The 19,200-nt window shown below is 44.4% G+C and overlaps 3 protein-coding genes across 3 annotated transcripts; 1 reads left to right on the top strand and 2 right to left on the bottom strand.

The window, feature by feature from the left end:
* Positions 1-911: 911 nt before the first annotated feature.
* LOC135543541 (H(+)/Cl(-) exchange transporter 4) lies at positions 912-9,985 on the bottom strand. The gene is made up of 14 exons (XM_064970884.1): positions 9,808-9,985; positions 8,900-9,060; positions 8,597-8,696; positions 8,143-8,330; positions 7,782-7,904; positions 7,410-7,616; positions 7,210-7,290; positions 6,773-7,045; positions 4,612-4,884; positions 4,173-4,359; positions 3,850-4,051; positions 3,395-3,591; positions 2,438-2,657; positions 912-1,746 (listed from the first exon to the last, which is right to left on the bottom strand). Exons 1-14 carry the CDS (start codon positions 9,818-9,820, stop codon positions 1,656-1,658), a joined length of 2,316 nt encoding a protein of 771 aa, XP_064826956.1. The 5' UTR covers positions 9,821-9,985; the 3' UTR covers positions 912-1,655.
* A 590-nt stretch (positions 9,986-10,575) lies between these two features.
* LOC135543543 (putative claudin-24) lies at positions 10,576-12,440 on the top strand. Its single transcript, XM_064970886.1, has one exon. The coding sequence runs from the start codon at positions 10,916-10,918 to the stop codon at positions 11,597-11,599; it is 684 nt and encodes a 227-aa protein (XP_064826958.1). The 5' UTR covers positions 10,576-10,915; the 3' UTR covers positions 11,600-12,440.
* On the bottom strand, positions 12,409-19,179 carry LOC135543542 (claudin-34-like). The gene is made up of 2 exons (XM_064970885.1): positions 19,042-19,179; positions 12,409-18,376 (listed from the first exon to the last, which is right to left on the bottom strand). Exon 2 carries the CDS (start codon positions 18,064-18,066, stop codon positions 17,287-17,289), a length of 780 nt encoding a protein of 259 aa, XP_064826957.1. The 5' UTR covers positions 18,067-18,376; positions 19,042-19,179; the 3' UTR covers positions 12,409-17,286.
* Positions 19,180-19,200: the final 21 nt, after the last annotated feature.

Here is a 19,200-nt window from a genome sequence, read left to right as displayed (position 1 = left end):
CACAGATGAGCAGGGGCCCTGGGCATCTTTCTGTTAGTGTTTTTCAGTCAGTAGAAAGGCCTCTTTAGTGTCGTACGTTTTCATACCTGTGACCTTAATTGCCTACCGTCTGTAAGCTGTTAGTGTCTTAACGACCGTTCCACAGGTGCATGTTCATTCATTGTTTATGGTTTATTGAACAAGCATGGTAATTATCTTTGAAAGACAGGGTCCTGAAAAGGGTCCGTTTCTTTTTTTGCTAAGTTTCTTGTAGCAACCCTCAATTATTAATTTGTCTGGGTTCCTTGTGTTTCAACATAGGACAAAGATATTACTAGCATGTGATGAGTATCGTATGCCTACCGCAATTGAATTATGTCTTAAACTTTGTATCTATGTTATATAATACAATCTCATCCTTGTTGACACAACGTCTTCTTTTATTTAATGTCAGAACTGCGAACATTGCAAATAGTATATTGTGCATCACTTAGACGTTATTTACAAACACCAACAAAAGTGCTAATATCCGTTTTCTGTGCCAGTTCCAAGTTACAGTAATGTTGAACAGCTCATATTAGAATAATAAATATAAACTACAGTAGTGTTCAATTGCTTGAGATAATGACAAATTGATAGTTTCTCAATACAGTAGTAACAATGAATGGATGGATTTAAAAAAATATAAATTGAATTATCTTTCGGTATGAAATGACAAAGAGAACCTAGTGTGGCTAAATCCATAACCAGTGGCTCGTCAGGACTGACAAGCATAGGATAAAACAAACAGAACGGAAGTGAGGCAGGTTCAATAGTTCCACAGTTGTTTTCCACAATACATTCCCTCGGCATATTAAAACAAAACCTATGAAACTGGTGAGGGACAGCATGGAGTGAGAACTATAAAGTAACAAGAAAAACATTGTACTTGGTGGTGTTTTCTGGTTCAGCTATTTTTCTTCCAAAGTGCATTATTTATTGCAAAAAAAAACAACAAAAAAACATATCCTGGATAAACTAAATCAATTGACATGATACGCGGTCTTCTAGCAAATACATACAGTACCAGTGTTAAAACTATGTTATTACAGTTCAATATTGAGAAACATTTGAGAAGCTGCAAATGTCAAAGTAACATCAACATGTGAAACATACCCTGGGAACAATGGGTTCTAGGGGCCACCAACTTAACATTGACAACTTAGACTGAAGTCAGTTGCAGTCGGCCTTGAAGCGTCACTGAAAACATAAATATGGGGTCAGCAGCACATCAAACTAAAACATACTCATCCCAGACATAAGATGCTTCCCTCCTTGCCATGATTGACACCTCTCTTCCGGCATCTCTCCATCTTGGTCCTCACACCCCTATTCCTCCACCCCGCCCTCTTGATCCCTCTTTCCTGGTCCTCACACCCTCTTCATTCATCCTCCTCCTTACACCTCCCCCTGTTTTCATCCGTCCATTTTCTTTGTTGCATTTATCCATCTTAGTCCTGATCCCCCTCTTTCTTCACCCCTCTTGCTCCATCCCTACATTCTAAACACTGGGGGCCTGTATTTGAGAGGTGACTTTTCTTCATTGCAGGTTACAGTAGCGTTTCACTATTTACAGTCTAAGGGAGGGGAGGGGCAAAGAGGTGCTGTGGAGAATAAAGCTTCTTCTTCTTGGGCCACTAGTTAAACATGATGGATTCTGGGTCCTGGTTCATCATCTGAGCCATGTGACGGAGGACATCCTTCTTAGTGATGATGCCCAACAGACGCCTAGAGGGGGGGGACAAAACAAAACAAAACACAAATCATTCCACCGTCCAATAAGCCTCGGAATGATTCAACAGAGTCTATAGTCTTCATAAATCTAACACCAAAGTAAAATGAGCCGACTTTAGAAGTGTGCCTGTTTTCCCAAAAGCATCTCAAGACAAAGTTTATTGTTAGAACCTTCAAAAGGAGCATACTTAAATCTCTGAGCTGTTTCCCAAAGCCGCAGTTACTAAAGTTGCACTCGATTTAGTGCATTGTTACAGGGTAAGCATTAGAATTAGACACTTTAATACTTGTTGCCATAGGTGATAATATCTCATGGGAGCTGATCTGTCGTCAGTGTTGTGGAATAATTCTAATGTTAAGGTACGATTTGAAAGGGAGAACGCTGATCCGAAAACAGCGCCGTCTTTCCTTCGATCCCATTATTATTGCGCTAATGCATCAACAACGCATTTAGCGAACGTTCTATCTGGGTGGTGTTTAGGGAAACGTATTCGTTACATTTTACGGCCCGTTGTAGGAAAGGTCCGTTGTTAAAACAGTCGTAAGCCTAAATTCCATCGCGATCGGGAAACCGGGCCCTGGACTGTATGTCGCTCATGGGCAACTGCTCAGCATAATACATTCTAAACTCATCTGGTGGACGAAGACTATGTTTGATTGGTTCATTGACTGATGACAGACTCACCCGCTTCTGGTGACCAGACACTGTCGGAGGCCCAGCTTTCTGAAGATGTCCACCACGGTCTCCATGGGGGTGTGGTCCGTGACGGTGAAGGGGCTGAGGTTGAGGATGCGCCGCAGCTTCAGGGGCTGGGGGTCGCAGGCCTCGGCCACCTGGGGGTTGTCCTCCGTGAAGTAGACCACAGAGCTGCTCACCACCCCGTCCTGCTTCTGACGGGCAGTCTCTGAGAGACAGAGAGAGAGACAGAGAGAGACAGAGAAGTATCAGCTGTGGCTCCTCAGACTCGACAGATAATAATGAACCGACACATTAAATACAGTATTGCTCAACACATGCTGATGGCTTTATATGGGACTTACAGTAGCTATTGATCACAACTTACAATTCATGTTCTCCAAACTATTTTTTAAATATTTAGTCTGTCATTTCACGGTGAAAACAACCTAATGTAACAGTCCCACTATTTTTCGTTAAATGGAACCTTTATTAGTACCCTAGACATTGATGTTGTCGAGGGAGGCCAGAGAGAGGTCATTTTGGAAGTGGGTTGCTCATTTGATTGTTGGATGGAGTGGGTCTTTGCTGAAAAGCTTCTTAAATACAAGCCCCTCAAATCACGCATGCACAGCCTTGGATATGAGTGCATGTCGGTAGCACTGATATTTGGCAGCCTCGGCCACGTTGCATACTGTAGGCTTACAGAACACGGCCTTTAGATTGCAGGCCCGTTTAAGACTTGAGCAAAGCAATTAGCAAGGTACTGTTCTCTTGCAGCTGTTATGGGCATCCTAGCTGTATGGAGAACGTGCTTTTTGTATCCTTAAGTGTCTATGCATCCAAGACCTTCGAAATGTTTGAATCTTTCTTGATCGTAATGTGATTTGTGGATTTGAATAAAGTATTTCAAATGTGTGTGTGTGTGTGTGTGTGTGTGCGTGAGAGCCAGGGTTAATGTCTTACTGATGGCCACAGTGAGTTCCCTGCGCTGGACGAAGCCGATGAGGCGCTCCGACTCTCGGGACACGACCACAGGGAAGCCGTTGTAGTCGGTGTCCTTGATGAGCGTCTCCACGTCCTCCACCGTGGTGCTGTCCTGGGTCAACACGGCCAGGGGGGGCTCACTGCGCCTGGGACGCATCACATCCGTGGCCAGGGTCCTGTGTACAGATCACATTTTGGGAATTCTTAGGGTCTGTTTCTCAGACACAGATGAATCCAACTCCTGGAAGCAAAAGCATGGAGAATCTCCATTGAAATATATTTTTAGTTCAGGACTATGCTTAATTTGTGTCTGGTAAAACCAGCCCTTTGAGAAGGGTTGACTCTTCAGGGTTGAGACTTGGACTAGGGGAGGTGTGAGGTTCCTCCCCTAAGGAGGAGGAATGACAAAGTTCCTAATATGTATCCCGTAATACCTGTGCGTGAACTCGTCCCTGACGTCCAGGTAGGGGTAGCCGTTGAGTTGGATGTGGGACTCGTAGATACCCTCCTTCCCAAAGGCGTCCGCTACCCACTTACTGGTGACGGCTGCGGCCATGAGGGGGACGATGTACTCCAGACCACCGGTCAGCTCAAACATAATGACCACCAGGGACACGGTCATCCGGGTCACACCTCCTATAAACAACAAAACAAAAGTTGATGACCTGAGTGTTTATTTTATAGAGTAATCCCTCTCTGTTTCAGTCTGTCTTCTTCCGTTTGGTGCCTAATGAACACAACCCTGATGATAACTCACCCAGACATGCGGCAGCGCCCACCATAGCGTAGAGGCCTGGGGTAACACAGTCGGCTCCGGGACGACACCAGTTCTTAAAGATGATCCAGTCGTGGTGATGGTAGGCCATCTGCTCCACAGCGATGCCTACGATTCGCCCAGCGATGGCCCCCACAGCCATACTGGGGATAAACAGCCCAGACGGGATCTGAAGACAACACAGAGGACATAAAACAACACGGTTGAGAGGTGATCTGAAGACAACAATCACCCAAGAACACGGTGACCCTACTCACAATATCTGGGATCAAAACGTGGCAACACTTTATTTGAAGGGCACCTACATAAAAGGACCTAACATTTTCATATTTCATAACTAATAAGCAGTTCGGTAACATTTCATAGCTGCTTATGTCAGCTAACATAACCCCCATCTAGCCATGCCGTACAGCATACTGACCTTCATGCCAAAGGTGAAGATCGTTATTACAATCTTAAAGATAAGCGCCAGGGCCAGCTGCCACAGAGCGCTATAGACCCCGGGTCCAGCAGGGCGGTCTGGGATGTCGTCCACCGGACGGCTCATGTTGGGGTTATTAACGTAGTCACACAGCTGAGAGGACTCCAGCGCACCGCAGTCGTTGAACAGCTCGGAGATGAGCTCGCTGGTGCTGCGCCGCGTGTACGGGTTCGGGAACGCCAGGACCGCGGTGATACCCGTTATCACGATCACCTTAAGTCAATCAAATCAATCACGTTTATTGATGAAGCCCATTTTACATCAGCAGTTCTCACAAGGTGCTTTACAGTAAACCGGCAAAGATCCCAAAAAGCAAGCAAGAAGCAGAAACTGGCATTACATTTGAGTCATTTAGCAGTTGCTCTTATCCAGAGCAACTTAGTTACAGTTGAAGTCAGAGGTATACATACACCTTAGCCAAATACATTTAAACTCAGTTTCACAATTCCTGACATTTAATCCAAGTCAGTTAGGATCACCACATTATTTTAAGAATGTGAAATGTCAGAATAATAGTAGAGAGAATTATTTATTTCAGCTTTTATTTATTTCTTTCACATTCCCAGTGGGTCAGAAGTTTACATACACTCAATTAGTATTTGGTAGCATTGCCTTTAAATTGTTTAACTTGGGTCAAACGTTTTGGGTAGCCTTCCACAAGTTTCCCACAATAAGTTGGGTGAATTTTGGCCCATTCCTCCTGACAGAGCTGGTGTAACTGTCAGGTTTCTAGGCCTCCTTGCTCACATACACTTTTTCAGTTCCGCCCACAAATTTTCTATGGGATTGAGGTCAGGGCTTTGTGATGGCCACTCCAATACCTGGACTTTGTTGTCCTTAAGCCATTTTGCCACAACTTTGGATGCTTGGGGTCATTGTCCATTTGGAAGACCCATTTGTGACCAAGCTTTAACTTCCTGACTGATGTCTTGAGATGTTGCTTCAATATATCCACATTATTTTCCTGCCTTATGATGCCATTTATTTTGTAAAGTGCACCAGTCCCTCCTGCAGCAAAGCACCCCCACAACATGATGCTGCCACCCCCATGCTTCACAGTTGGGATGGTGTTCTCCGGCTTGCAAGCATCCCCCTTTTTCCTCCAAACATAACAATGGTCATTATGTCCAAAAAGTTATATTTTTGTTTTATCAGACCAGAGGACATTTCTCCAAAAAGTACAATATTTATCCCCATGCGCAGTTACAACCCGTAGTCTGGCTTTTTTATGGCGGTTTTGGAGCAGTGGCTTCTTCCTTGCTGAGCGGCCTTTCAGGTTATGTCGATATAGGACTCGTTTTACTGTGGATATAGATACTTTGGTACCTGTTTCCTCCAGCATCTTCACAAGGTCCTTTGCTGTTGTTCTTGGATTGATTTGCACTTTTCGCACCAAAGTACGTTCATCTCTAGGAGACAGAAGGCGTCTCCTTCCTGAGCAGAATGACGGCTGCGTGGTCCCATGGTGTTTAAACTTGCGTACTATTGTTTGTAAATTGCTCCCAAGGATGAACCAGACTTGTGGAGGTCTACAATTTTTTTCAGGAGTCTTGGCTGATATCTTTTGATTTTCCCATGATGTCAAGCAAAGAGGCACTGAGTTTGAAGGTAGGCCTGGAAATACATCCTCAAGTACACCTCCACTTGATTCAAATTATGTCAATTAGCCTATCAGTAGCTTCTAAAGCCATGATATACTTAAAGGCACAGTCAACTTAGTGTATGTAAACTTCTGACCCACTGGAATTGTGATACAGTGAATTATAAGTGAAATAATCTGTCTATAATCAATTGCTGGAAAAATGACTTGTGTCATGCACAAAGTAGATGTCCTAACAGACTTGCCAAAACTATAGTTTGTTAACAAGAAATTTGTGGAGTGGTTGAAAAACAAGTTTTACTGACTCCAACCTAAGTTGTATGTAAACTTCCGACTTCAACTGTACAATTAGGGCATTCAACTAAGATACTAGATTGTGATTTGGCCCATCTGCTAAATCAGTGCTAGTAACAAGTAACTCAATAGAAGAACCACCCTATGGGTCCTGGTCAAAAGTAGTGCCCTATATTGGCCAGGGAATAGGGTGCCACAGTTAGTTACCTCTAGGACGGGGTACTTCCCCAGCAGAGTGGTCTTCCTCCTCCTACACCAGGCGATGTTCCCCCGGATGAAGAGGGTTCCCCAGAGGCCCCCGAACACCCCCAGCAGGATGAAGGGGACCAGCTCAGCCATGTACCAGGGGGTGTGGTACTCCACGTAGAACAGGACCAGTCTGCTGTTGCCGAACGGGTTGATGGCGCGCAGGGTGAAGGCCGCCACCAACGCAGCGAAGAAGGAGCGCCACAGAGTCTTCAGCGGGAAGTAGTAACTCACCTGAAGAGGACAGAGATTACATACCGACGGCGGTTCAACTGAAACACTTTGGCATTTCAAAGGCAATGGATCAAAAAGAATAACAGTGACATATCTGGAAGTGAGATGACATTTGATTGAATGGACACAGCAGGTGATTTATAACGGACTTAAGTATACAACACCTCCTCCAGGCTGAAGAGAACTCCTCCAATCGGAGCTCCAAAAGCCACTGACACCCCAGCAGCAGCAGCAGCCGATAACACCTGCACAACAGACCAGCCGAGTCACATACAGACTACAACTAAATACTTTGAAATGGTTCCAATCTCCCCAAATTGTATTATTTCTGCAAAAATGGGAGCGTAATGGGCTATTACTGTACCTCTCTACGCTTGCCCTCGTTCTTGCTGTACTTGGAGAACAGGGAGCAGAAGAGGTTACCACAGCAGCAGGCCACGTGGACCAGGGGCCCCTCCTTCCCCAGGCTGAGCCCGGAGGACACAGCCAGGACCAGGGTCACCGTCTTGATCAGCAGGGTCCACTTCCCCAGGTACCCCCGGATGATGAACCCACTCAGGATGGTTTTGATCTACACAAGACGACACACAGCGTCCCCTCACTGGGATAACCTTTGCAACTGTGCAGTTATCGGAAATTAATACACACTCTTTTCAGCCAATGAAAATGAAGTATTTCAAATACTATAGGCGCGGTTGTTTTCTATTTGTGAACACTACCATTTCAAAACACTCACCTCAGGTATACCTGACCCACAGGCGTAGGGGGCAAAGACTCTTACTAGAGACACAGCCAGGAAAGAGAATAACAGCGCCCACAACACATACAGGAAGTAATTCAACACATACGCCCCGGCACCCTGGAGAAACAAGAACAGGTGGAATATATGGGTTTAAGGACCTGATACACAATCATCCCACCCGCTATCACAACAAACACCAAGATAAACCTCAGAAACTGAGAGTGGTTACATTTCCCCAAGTCACACCCCTTTATCTAGCCACGTGACGGCTGCCGTTCTTCGGGCTAAAACGCAAAGTCAGTACTGTGGCTTTAAATCAAGAGGACGTCTGGTTAACGGTTATTGATCTGCTGACCTCAGAGTGACCGGTCATCAGCTCGGCCCACTTCTGCCACTGCGGACACTTGTCTCTGTCGTCGAAGGTGGTCTCGTTGGAGGTCCAGCAGCACTGCTCATGGCTGTAGTAGAATGCAGACAGACACACCCCTTCCTTCAGGTCGGTCATCCAGTCCACAGCCAGGTCGATCACTCCAGCCAGCGTGCCTACACGGGAGGACACACAGCACGAGATCACAGATCACACTAAGCAAGGGAACAGGCAAGCCTATCAAAAGGATTCAAACCAGACGTGGTATTTCACAACTCTGGCTGTGTGACTTTTGATTGTTTGTTAAGAGAGCCACGTGTCATGTCATATGTGTGCAGTATGAATCACGGCACCCAGAAGCAAATCTCATGTGCGCCATACGAGGGACTAGAGCGGTACCAAAGAGGTCAGACTTTTTGCAGGATGTCTCTTTGGTTCCTACCTGTGAGCATTCCTATGAGCAGCATCACCACCCATCCTGACCAGGCATCCAGAAGACTCTTAATCAGCTCCCAGTAAGACTCCTTACTCTTGGTGGTGATCTAGAACAACCATCAAATCAACCATCAGCGGCAGATTCAACAGATCATCAGGTTAAGATAATCAGGTGGACATCAAGAGTTTTTCTATGGTGATGACGATTATGAAGAGGAGGATGAAGAAGAAGAATTATATCCTCTGGGGAGGAAGAATAAGAAAATGCTTAGAGTGTAGAGCTGGGTGTGGGTGTGTGTGCTCCCCTCACCTTCCTATGGCGGTCTGTGTCGCGTGACTTCTCCCGGAGCCAGTCAATGGTGTGGAAGTCTTCGTAGGTGCTGACATCAGGGAAGGGCTCGTCCAGGAAGTCCATCAGATTCCCAGTACCATTCATCTCCTCTGAGGGAGTGGCCCCAGTACTGCTGGCCCCTGGACAGAGAGACAAAATAAGATTTGGTTTTTATTGTCTAATGAAGGCCTTCACACATGCCCATTTTTTATTGTCTAATGAAGACCTTCACACATGTCCAACAGAGATACAATTCTGCTTTATCCCAACCCCTCTAAAAGACACACACAGACAGAGGTTGAAGAGACCGTGAACCCAGCCAAGGCAGGTCTCTGATTCTCAACACGGTATGAAGCACTATGCTGCCAATAATGCCCATGAGATGTATAAAATTGTAATTCTTGGGATTCGGATCACCAGACAGACCTTGTGATACTGTGTCCAAGTTTTAGCTTCAGTTTGGACATTTGTCCAGGGCAGACAGTGGGCCCTATTTTTATGTTCTTATTAGCATTTTATTGCACATAACTACATTAGCAGCTTACTTGGATAAATGGTCGCTATAATTCTGTGATGTTTTTTTTTCCCCTCTGGGGGTAGCTACGTCATGCAGAAGCAGTGAAAACAGTAACGCTACTGAGCAGTCAAGAATACAAGAGTAGGCTAGCTACTTGAGGGCCATGCATGAATACTGAATTACAAATCATTGATCAGTGACAGCGACATATGCCTTCATGTAGCTATTAGATATAGTTAGCTATAGCAAGTAGATATGGATGTAATGAGACCAATAATGTTAACGTTAATTCTAGTTAAGATTTGGCCAGATATGCGTCAACCTTTATTAATTATGACATTATTAGACATGCTATGAAATGCATGCTTACCGTCTCCGTCCATTGTTCACACAACCCGACTCCTCAAAATAAAGACATCTAATATCTCTAAGCTATATAATCATCAATATTGAATGCATTTTGATACTGTGTTAGGTTATCGCCGGCCAAACCTGTTTAGAAAAGAGAGAAGAGGACGTCATAGATTTCTGCTTCCCACAATGCATTTGCTCAACCTGCCAAATGCATGAAGGTAGAATTGTGAGTAGTGAAATAGTGACACCTTGTGGCTGAAATAAAAATATTTTTATTTTAATCCGTTCATTCATGTCAGTGCGTAGGCTACTGTTCACTCAGAGAGACCACCAGACCACTAAACCGCCTCTATAAAGAGGGTCATTTGTGTACTATTGTGTGTTGAAAATGTTTGTTCTACTCTCCTTGACATGGCCTGCATATTCAGCCTCATACTTGGGTCACAAGCTCTGTATGTCAGAGATCTGATACAGGAAAAAGGAACGTATCACCAGATATTGTTCCACAGTAAAACAATATAGTAAAACAATCACTTGATTTCTTTAAAATAGCACTTCATAAACAGGCTATTGAATGTATTTGATCAATTCAGTCTCCTAAATCTCTCCTAAATTATGTCCGGAGGCAGGCCAGAGGCTTCAACCTCACTGTGTGTGTGGAAATGGACATCACCATAGATCTGAATGATGCTGTTGGTCAATGCGTCTGACTCTCACTCAGTCACTCTCTCCTGACCACTGAGTATAGCAGCGGCTGAAGCAAGCCTCCAAGGGGAGGGCAACATGTCATCAAGCCACTGCTTTCCTCCTCTCAACTGCAGATGATGAGTGCATGTGAGTGAGTGACTGATCGTTTGAAGAAGTTACTCCCTCCCAGCCCATGCTGGTAGTAGTAAACCCTAATTGGGCGTACGGTCTTTTGAACAAATTGAGCCTCGATCAGAACCTACTGGCCGTGGCTTCCTCTCGCTTCAACTGGCTGCAGTTCAGAAGGACAGGAGCAGAGAGAAGCAGTCAGGAGTCCTGCAGTCAGGATTCCTGACTGCAGTTGACTGTGGCACAGAGAGACAGGGAGAGCAGGCAGCTCGGGAGCCAGAGAGTGGCCACTCAGAGTGGGCAGCACTATGGATCCGGGGGTGTGCGCTATGGAACTCCTCGGGGTCTTCTTCTCTATTGGTGCCTGGATCTGCTCGCTGGCCACCACCATCATGTCCAACTGGCTGACCCTGTCCACCGACCTGCTGCCCGCGGAGAGCTACGAGCTGGGCCTGTGGGAGACATGTGTGGTGCAGGACCTTGGAATTCTGGAGTGCAGACCCTATGACAGTCTCCTCGGCCTGCCTCAGGACATCAAACTATCCCGGATCCTCATGTGTGTAACAGTGGCCACGGGCCTCCTGGGTCTCCTGCTAGCCATTCCTGGAATCTACTGGATCAACAGCTGCAACCAGGGGTCTGAGGGTTTGAGGGTGAAGAGATTGACGAAGATGCTGGGGGGAATATTGTGCTTGGTCGCAGGGATACTGGGTCTCATACCTGTGTCTTACATCGCTCACCTGACGGTCATGCGGTTCTTTGATGAGGCCGTGCCGGCCATTGTGCCGCGCTGGGAGTTTGGGGATGCCCTGTTCTGTGGCTGGACGGCAGGGTTTCTACACCTGGTGGCTGGCTCTCTGCTGGTCACCTCCTGTGTGTGCCTTCAAGAGGAGCCCTGCACCTTACAAATGCCTATACCGCTACAGAGAAGACATACACACGTACACAGTACCAATACCCCACATAGGAAGAGGTCCATGGAATATGTTTGATGAGCTATTGAGAAGTGAGAACAGTAATCTCAGTAGCCTCTGCCCTTTCTCTATCGATGGTGAATAAAACACTGCTTATCTAAAGCTTTTTCATGCTTATTTACATTAGCTATAGTTATTGAGTACTCTTGCTGGGACAAATCTTTCTTCATATTCTGAGACAGAATTTACACACAATGGTGGTACTTATTTCAATCACTCAAACAGGGTTTGGTGCATGTCATGTTTGCAAAAATATCACCTACATTTATCAAACAGAAATTCTTGATGGAACCAAAGAGACTAAAGCTTTTAAAGCTGCCATTTCTTCCTTGGTACTGTGTAAGAGATAGTGTGCAATGGTGCCAGAGAATATGATGACAAGCAGTATTTTGTCTGTGAAATGGCTGTAAACTATTCTGGCCAAGGTTGATTATTCTGTATGTCAATGTCAATGATTGTCTTGGATATCATATCTTATCACAATACAAATGATTTTTTTTACAGCATCTATCATTATTGTCCAATAACTACATGAAGCCAGATTGAATGAAGCTGATTTCTCACTAGCAAGGCCATAAAAATGTATCCCTTCTTATAGCCTACACAGTTACTCAATCAACAATGCATTACAGGAATACTGAATCATACAAATTGTAAATAGAACAAAGAGAAAAGGTATAACATATTGTAGAAAGCAAGTAAGAATTAATGTGAGGAATGTACTATAATGTGAGGAATGTACTAAGTATTTGGGGATGTGTGTTTTAAAATATAAGGACTTGATTGCAACAACTTGACAAGACAATGACTTCATGGACATTTGAGGATCTGATTGTATTTGTTTCATTTCTGCTGAAATTTCCACTATACATTCTCTCTAGTTAGAGGCCAATATTACAGATTTACCACATACATTATATCAGATATATATATATATATCAATATACATTATCTTGTATATTCCTCTGTCGTGGTTTTCTGACTCTGAATTGATCAGACATTATCGTGCCACAGGGCAACATATCCTATATCAGTTATATCCATAGTGTACATAAAAAAAGTTGATATTATCAAATAAAGAAAAAAACCTGACAAAAACCTGACCATGATTCATTCCTAAGCTCACAAACCACTTGCTTGTGTTACATAAGCGCAAACTGTTGCTAGACAACAATGAGGAAGTGATTTTAAGTAAGGTGAGATGACAGACCAAGTCCAGTGGAAACGGAGCTTAAGTCTAATTCCCGCTGATTTCGGTCTTGGCTCCTGGGCTAAGCTGTAGTTAATGAACATCAGAATAATGATACGTAATGTGAGGAATGTCAGATGTCCTGGACATCGCCCATTACACACAAGCTTGCTCAGGCAGGTCAGGTTCTTATACTTCATTTTTTTATATAATTTCTCCTTTATTTATTTAGTCAGGTGAGTCCCATTGGAAATTAATCTCTTTCTCAAGGGTTCCCTACATGGCCAAGCAGAAACAACAGCCATAAAACACTGTCTATTTCAATGTTATAATTTCATCTCCAAATGAGACCATGTTCCCCATGCAGTGCATTAATTTTGACCAGGACCCATAGGGAGCTGGTTAAAAGTACTGCACTATTTAGGGAATAGGGCACCATTTGGGACACAAACTTGCTTCTGAGTGTGCTCTGCTACAGTTCCTCTCAGGTCTTCACATTACGAGAACCCGCCTGGACTTTGAAATGCTCGATTTGCTCCCCACCGCCTCCTGTGTCCAAGTTGTCATCTGAAAGATCCCATTGTTGTCCCCTCACAATGGAAGTCATTATAGTTTCCTATGTTAATCGCTTGATCTATCATAGACAGTGGTTGGTCCTGCATCAGAGAAACACATGAAGCCAACCACTATATGTTAAACGGCTCTATTGTCACATGTCACTTTGAAACACAATGAAAGGGAACATTCGAAACCATTCTATCCTACCTCAATCTCACAGTCACAGAAAACCACAACAGCTCTGTTGTACAGTGCTGATAAAGTTATGCTCCTTTCTCAGCAGATTGTGAAATGCATGGTGGGATATGTCTATCGCTTGGTGGTTAATGATTAGGGTCAGTGTGGTTAGGGTTATCACTATTGACGATTAGGGTTTGGGTTACGGGTTAAGGACAGGTTAGGTTGAGGATTTGGGTCTGGATCAATGAAGTTCAATGAGTTGCATCGATCTATTCCTTCACTATCAACTTTACTGTAACAACTTTACAGACTCATTTACAAAAATAATTGTACTGGATGTACAGTCTTACATCCTATTTCGCAACAAAGAATCCTTCACTCATGCTGCCAAACATACCCTCGTAAACTGACTATCCAACCGATCCTGGACTTCGGCGAAGTCATTTACACAATAGCCTCCAACACTCTACTCAGCAAATTGGATGCAGTCTATCACAGTGTCATTCGTTTTATCACCAAAGCCCCATATACTACCCACCACTGCGACCTGTATGCTCTCATTGGCTGGCCCTCACTTCATACTCGTCGCCAAACCCACTGGCTCCAGGTCATTTATAAGACTTTGCTAGGTAAAGCTCCGCCTTATCTCAGCTCACTGGTCACCATAGCAACACCCACCCATAGCACGCGCTCCAGCAGGTATATTTCACTGGTCACCTCCAAAGCCAATTCCTCATTTGGCCACCTTTCCTTCCAGTTCTCTGCTGCCAATGACTGGAACAAACTGCAAAAATCACTGAAGCTGGAGACTCATATCTCCCTCACTAACTTTAAGCACCAGCTGTCAGAGCAGCTTACAGATCACTGCACCTGTATATAGCCCATCTGTAAATAGCCCATCCAACTACCTCATATTATTATTTTTGCTCCTTTGCACCCCAGTATCTCTACTTGCACATTCATCTTCTGCACATCACTCCAGTGTAAATTGCAATTATTTCACCACTATGGCCTATTTATTGCCTTACCTCCCTAATCTTACTTCATTTGCACACACTGTATATAGACTTTTCTATTGCGTCATTGGCTGTACACTTGTTTATTCCATGTGTAACTCTAACCACTAGGCTACCTCCCGCCCCGTTGTCTGTGTCACACTGCTTTGCTTTATCTTGACTAGGTCGCAGTTGTAAACGAGAACTCGTTCTCAACTGGCCAACCTGGTTAAATAAGTTCAAATAAAATACAAATGTAAAAAATGCAATATTTCCCCCCCTGAAACATTATGCCGAAGGCAATAAGGAGGTGGTGACACAATGAAGTCAATGCCCTGGGGACAATAACTAAGAACTTCAATGCCAGGGCGAGTGGTGACACAACGGTGGGGAATCAGAACATGTTACACAACATCTACAAAACAATAAACCTGTCATCACCTTTCAACCTTCTACCTTAATGTCTGAGATTTACGTCAGCCAAAAGCACTATGCCACGTAGTTATGCTGTAGTAACGCTATGCTAACTATAGACTAGACCAGGGCTCTCTAAGTTAACCCTGTCCCTGGACAGCTACTGTCCCGTAGGTTTTCACTCCAACCCTAATCTAGCGCACCTGATTATAATAATTAGCCGGTTGTTAAGCTGAACCAGGTTAATTACAGCTGGGGTTGGAGCAAAAACCTACAGGAGGGTGGCTCTCCAGGAACAGGGTTGGAGAGCCCTGGACTGGAGACTAAACCCACAGTCAGGTCCTTTAATATCCTCATTCTGCCCATGATGAGAGTGTGTCCTGCCCACTATAAAGTCATCTGCATCCATTAGCCAGACCACAACCAATCCTCTAAATGAATTGAGTTCCTCTGCAAACCAAAAAAAAAAAAAAAAAAAAAAAAGTGTTGACCCCTGACGGAAAAATCTATTTTGTTCCCTCCCAACACAGTGTGCTGTCCACAGGATCTGACTGTTCGGACTTTCAGCCAGAGTAACAATCCCCACTGTGATTGTCCTTACTCCGGCTTTGAGAGGTCTGGTCAAGGACTCATATGCCCTGCCACAGCCAGTCTCAGCCTCCTCCCCTGCACTGTTCACATGAACGGGGCCCAAATGAGAATTAGAGGCTCCACAATACACATCACTTCTTCTTGGCCACTGGAGTCTTCATTTTGGGAACATAGTTAACAAGGACATTACTTACATTTATCAAAGCAAGTTTTTTTAAAAACTGAATAAAAATCTTTAACATCCTCAAAAAAGAGCAATGAATGAACACATTTGAAAAGAAAAAAAAAATCAAATCCCTTCCTCTTCTGTAGCACAATCAAATGGATGATATGATTTTGTGGGACTGAGACTGTCAAAACACCTTTCTGCCAGAGCCAATATTTGACTTGAACACGATAACACCTTACGGCCTCTAACGGAAGCCTCGTTACCAGGAAACAATGTGGTCTAATAGGGGCAGACAGTGTGTGTGTTCCTAATTGCACCCTTTTCCTTTTATAGTGCACTACATTTGGTCTCTGGTCAAAAGTAGTGCACTATATAGGGAATAGGGTGCCATTTGGGACAAAGCCAGTAACTACCCACCGTCAGTGGGGGAGCTCTACAGAGTGCAGACTGCAAGGCAGTCAGGGATAGAGGATAATTGAGGTCCTTGCCGGGCTGTCTAAAACCAGACCGGGGAACAATCCTGTTGCTCCTCCACATCAAAACAAATAGTGTGTGATAAAATTGTATTGATTCAAACATGGTCTCTTTTAAATCACATGATTTATCACAACTATTTCTGATTGAATTGTGCATGTGTATAATATTGTTCCTGGATGTCAAGAGCCCTTAAAAGTTGACGATTTAGAACATTTAGAATATGATCAAATAAAAACAGAAACGGTACAAATTCTGCATAATTTACAGAGAAATACATTCAATGGCATCAGCAATACAGGTATGAAATGTAAAACATTTAATGTAATCAGTTTTTTAAACTCCCTTTGGAGTTATTGCAAAGCAATGACTAGAGAGCTGTGTTGCAAGCATGTCCTCAAAAGAGAAAGCGTGTGTCTTTGTGTACCCTCCAATTTACTGCTTCTCTACAGTAGCAGTATTAACTCAATACAACACAAACACACTGTGAAATACTCTTGACTATTAAATGAAGGTGCTTTTCTGATATCAACTACAGCACAATCATTCGGTATAAGAATGTTACGAATCAATGTAGGATCACATAGTCTGACATATTTTAAAGGGCAAGGCAATCTGCAGTTCAAACAATAGCAAAGTGGGTACCCCACCACCGTTTTGGTAAACAGCTGGAGGGACGGGCTGGAGAAACTTATGCATTCTCAAATCCATAGACAGAAGTATGGATACGAGGACTGACCATCCAGGGTAACAAAATTATAGTTTTAAACACATTGACGCTATACAGTTTTTGCTTACAATTAGTTAAACAAGTGGAGTTAAACAAGCTTATAGTTGGGGTTCTGATGGGTATAACAGTCAAACTCATGACGCATTTCTAAGTTATATTCTTCAAGAAACAAAAATGGGTGTACACAGAGTATACAAAACACTAAGAACTCCTGCTCTTTCCATGACAGACGAGGTGAATCAAAGGTGAAAGCTATGATACCTTATTGATGTCACTTGTTCGGAGCTCGTGGGGGGGGTTCTCACAAGAAACATATAGTTGCATCAAACGGCTATTCCTTTATGTCACATGATATACAACATTGAATATGGTCAAATCATGTCTGATTTCAGAAACAAACTAAAATCACAAGTGCTCATCAGAGCGGAAGGCAGGATTGTCCATGGCCTGAGAGTTATTCAGACTGTCTCCTGGGTCTGTGGGACAGGGTAGGGATAATGTCCCAACACTTGACCCATCAAAGTGTCTCGCCTCTGGACAAGGCGGCTCCACTCTGGGTCCTACCTTGACAGGGAACCTGTAGAAGATGAAGATAACTCCACTGACGATCATCATGAACGACCCTACGATCCCGACTCCGATACCTGCCCCCGCGTTCTGGGTCACAGGTGCAGGGGGCATGTGGAAGTTCGACGGGAACGCAATCGTCTGATTGGTCACCACCGAGTTCAGGTTCCACAGGAGAGGTATGAGAAAACACACAGCAGACAACAAGCACAGAGTACCAGCCACTGCGAACGCACAGCGGATAGGCGTCTGCTTCTCCAGGCCAAAATAGACGTTCCTGAGGGCGTAGACGGCGGCAGCGTTTCCACAGAACCCCACAACCAACCCTATTAGAGTGAGCACCTGGGCCGTGGCGACCTCCGGGGGCGTGAAGGTGTCCGACAGCGCCATATTCTGACAATACATGACCCTGAACCCCGAGGTCACGAGGGTATGGCTATAGAAACACACCCTCCAGATTCCGACCCAGGCCACTCCTGAGGTGATGAAGGTCAAGTCGGCCACCTGCCAGACCCTCCACTGGATGAGTCCAAGGGTCACCGCAGTAAGGACCCAACCCACGGCGCTCAACCACAGGCTGACGAACTGAGGGTGAGCCGTGTGAACCAGGTATGCCATATCATAACACACAGAGAGCCTCACCTTAAACGGACAGCCAAGATAATCCACCGCCAGTTCTCTTAGTCTGCCTACAGACAAACAACATCTTCCGATCAGATGAACTGAAGCCCCGTCATCTCAGACAGAGCTCATCTCAGAGAGCTGCCATACTGAATGAACAGCGATCGATCTTCTTACTGATCCTGTTTTTCACCCTCAGGCTCCAGTCTCGCACCTCATATTAAGGAAGAGGCTTGGATACGTGGTCGTTTTCCCCCAGATCCGGTCCTGCTGACTCTAGGTTGGAAGACAAAGCAACTGCTGCCCTCTGAGAGGAAACATAAACATGCAATGTGGTGAGAGCAGGCAGCTAACACCACACCTGTGAATGTGAGGAGCCTCGACACAATACATATTTGAGGAGGAAAGACAAAACAGAGAGATGAATGACTGAATGGCTATGACAACTGGTGCCATGACAAAGTCTACAAACAGGGAAATTACAATGGGGGTTAAATGCAGTGGATAGGGACACATGAACTAGATGTTTTCAACAGGCTTTATGTCCCCATTTTAACTACCTCAAAAGGCTGTGGTATGGTTTATCGCATGCCACAACGCAACACAATCAACATGTGTAAGAGTATGCCGAACGTGTGTTTTAAACTGATCAAATTAGTTCAAAGACACATGCAGTATCCAAGAATAGCATGTGAACACGTTGATTGGATATAAGACAGTGGGTTAAAGCATATAGCATACCTCGAGAGCCTTGACAAATTTCATGAAAACAACACAATCCCCATGGCGACATCGAGTACCTAATTATCACTAAGGAAATCTAGCAATTTACTTTGCCTTGTCTGAAAATTGCCTTTATAAAATCAACTGTATGACGTAAAAGACAGAGCACGTTAGATCGATAATCAAATACACAGGATGTGGTGATAAAAATCTAAATACAAACTGATAGCGGACAAAACAACACATTACCTCTTAGTTCTGACAGGTTAGTAGTGGTGAGAGCTACAGATCAGCAGTCAGTGTGCCGGACCGGTCATCAATCGTCCTGTGTTCGTACCGATGTAAACAAGACCGACGCTTCCTCATCTTGTACTACATATAAAGTCACAGTCATAACATCTCTGTGAA

The sequence above is a fragment of the Oncorhynchus masou genome, chromosome 7 (genome assembly GCF_036934945.1).
Source record: "Oncorhynchus masou masou isolate Uvic2021 chromosome 7, UVic_Omas_1.1, whole genome shotgun sequence".
In the NCBI taxonomy this organism is placed as follows: domain Eukaryota; kingdom Metazoa; phylum Chordata; class Actinopteri; order Salmoniformes; family Salmonidae; genus Oncorhynchus; species Oncorhynchus masou.
Note: the sequence above shows the minus strand (reverse complement) of the source record. Positions and strands in the feature narration are given on the sequence as shown.

Excerpts from the sequence above, each read along its gene's own strand:
- LOC135543542 (XM_064970885.1), bottom strand. The coding sequence starts at position 18,066 with ATGGCATACCTGGTTCACACGGCTCACCCTCAGTTCGTCAGCCTGTGG.
- LOC135543541 (XM_064970884.1), bottom strand. Across the intron at positions 8,331-8,596 it reads GCTCATAGGAATGCTCACAG|GCACGCTGGCTGGAGTGATC; the intron begins GTAGGAACCAAA and ends CCTCCCGTGTAG. Across the intron at positions 7,046-7,209 it reads TTCTCTTCAGCCTGGAGGAG|GTGAGTTACTACTTCCCGCT; the intron begins GTGTTGTATACT and ends TGTCCTCTTCAG.
- LOC135543543 (XM_064970886.1), top strand. The coding sequence starts at position 10,916 with ATGGATCCGGGGGTGTGCGCTATGGAACTCCTCGGGGTCTTCTTCTCT.